At 57.2% G+C, this 1,321-nt stretch overlaps 1 protein-coding gene across 1 annotated transcript in view; it reads right to left on the minus strand.

Moving 5' to 3' along the window:
• Window positions 1–268: 268 nt before the first annotated feature.
• The window catches only part of SCARB1 (scavenger receptor class B member 1), a 59,275-nt gene continuing 58,222 nt past the window's right edge, over window positions 269–1,321 (minus strand). Inside the window, exon 12 of the mRNA XM_066371174.1 lies at window positions 269–1,184. Coding sequence (XP_066227271.1) covers window positions 1,065–1,184 — 120 coding nt within the window. The 3' untranslated portion in view covers window positions 269–1,064. The remainder of the gene's footprint in view (window positions 1,185–1,321) is intronic.

Raw genomic sequence — 1,321 nt, forward strand, 5'->3', positions numbered from 1 at the left:
TTACCTTAGTAGTGGTCAGAACGGCCCTGGATTCTACTCTTCCTAAACAAGGATTGCATTTATGCAGCATTTATTTATATAAAATGGTAAATACACGCCACATTGAAATTGTAAAGCAACAGAGAGGCAAGTCAGCAGCCCAGCCCGTGAGACTCGTGGCAGCTTCCGGAAAGGAGCTATTGACTAAGAAGAGCCCAAAACTCCCCAGGAAGCAGCCCTCGCGCCCTCCCCACCCTCCCCAGAAAACAGGCTGTCACAGACTCAAGTGTTCACTTTTTTAAAAGATTTATTAATTCAATATTTTTAAAAGATGATAAAACTCATTTTTTTTTCAGTAGAAAAGAGACAGAGGCTTGCCCCAGAGACCAGGTGGATGGGTCTCCTACCTGACCAGATACCCAAGCTGACAGGGCCCAGACCCCTCCACCTCTGGCCCAGCACCTCACAGATGAGGGTCCTTTCAGGGGGCAGCTCGGGGCAAATCCTCCCGCCACCCCAGCCAGGGAGTGGCTGGCTCAGTGTACAGGATGATGTCAGTTTAGCTGGAGGGGAGGGGCCCCAGACACCCAAATCCAGTGCCTGTGTAGACTTTGGGAGCTCAAGAGCCCTGTGAGGGGTGAGGAGACAGGGCAGTCATGTGGGGCATCTCTCACGCTGGTGGGTCCAGCTGGGCCCTGAGCCCTGGGCCCCCTGGCCACCTGGCTTTGGCACGAGAAGTCTGCATTCCCAGGCTGGGTTTCAGGATGATGACCAGCCCCTCGGAGTAGAAGCCTTGTTGGGTAAAGCCACCAAGTGGGGGCTGCAGTGTTTCCAAACTGCTGGAGAAGGGCCCAGTGGCTGAACAGGTTCACCCCCGGGGGAAGGACCCAGTGCCCACACGTCTGCGGGTGACTCGGAGAGAAGGTTCCGGAACAGTCCTTGTTGGTAAGCCTCTCCATGAGTCCCCTCAGCAGTATCTCCATCCCTGAGTGTGTCTGCACACACCTGTGCGCGCCCGTGCGTACAGGTGTTGGGGGGGGGGGTGTGTGCAGTGTGCAGACACGTGAGTGTGACGAAGGTGAGGCTCAGACTCTGGGACTGGCGGGCCGTCCGCTGAGAGAGTCCTGGAGAAGCGGGGCGTAGGGGCTGGGCAGCCAGTCTGGCTGAGTGGCTGGGCGGGGCTGGCTCTCAGCATCTTCGGGTCCCTGTGGAGAAAGGGGGAGCTGGGTCACGGCACCCGTCACCAGCCCCACCCTGCTCCCTGCTCCCACATCCTCCAACAGTTCGGAAAGCTCCCATCCCCCTCCATCAGTGACACCCATCCATCAGGCTCAAGATGAGA

The sequence above is a fragment of the Saccopteryx leptura genome, chromosome 2 (assembly GCF_036850995.1).
Source record: "Saccopteryx leptura isolate mSacLep1 chromosome 2, mSacLep1_pri_phased_curated, whole genome shotgun sequence".
NCBI classification, from domain to species: Eukaryota; Metazoa; Chordata; class Mammalia; order Chiroptera; family Emballonuridae; genus Saccopteryx; species Saccopteryx leptura.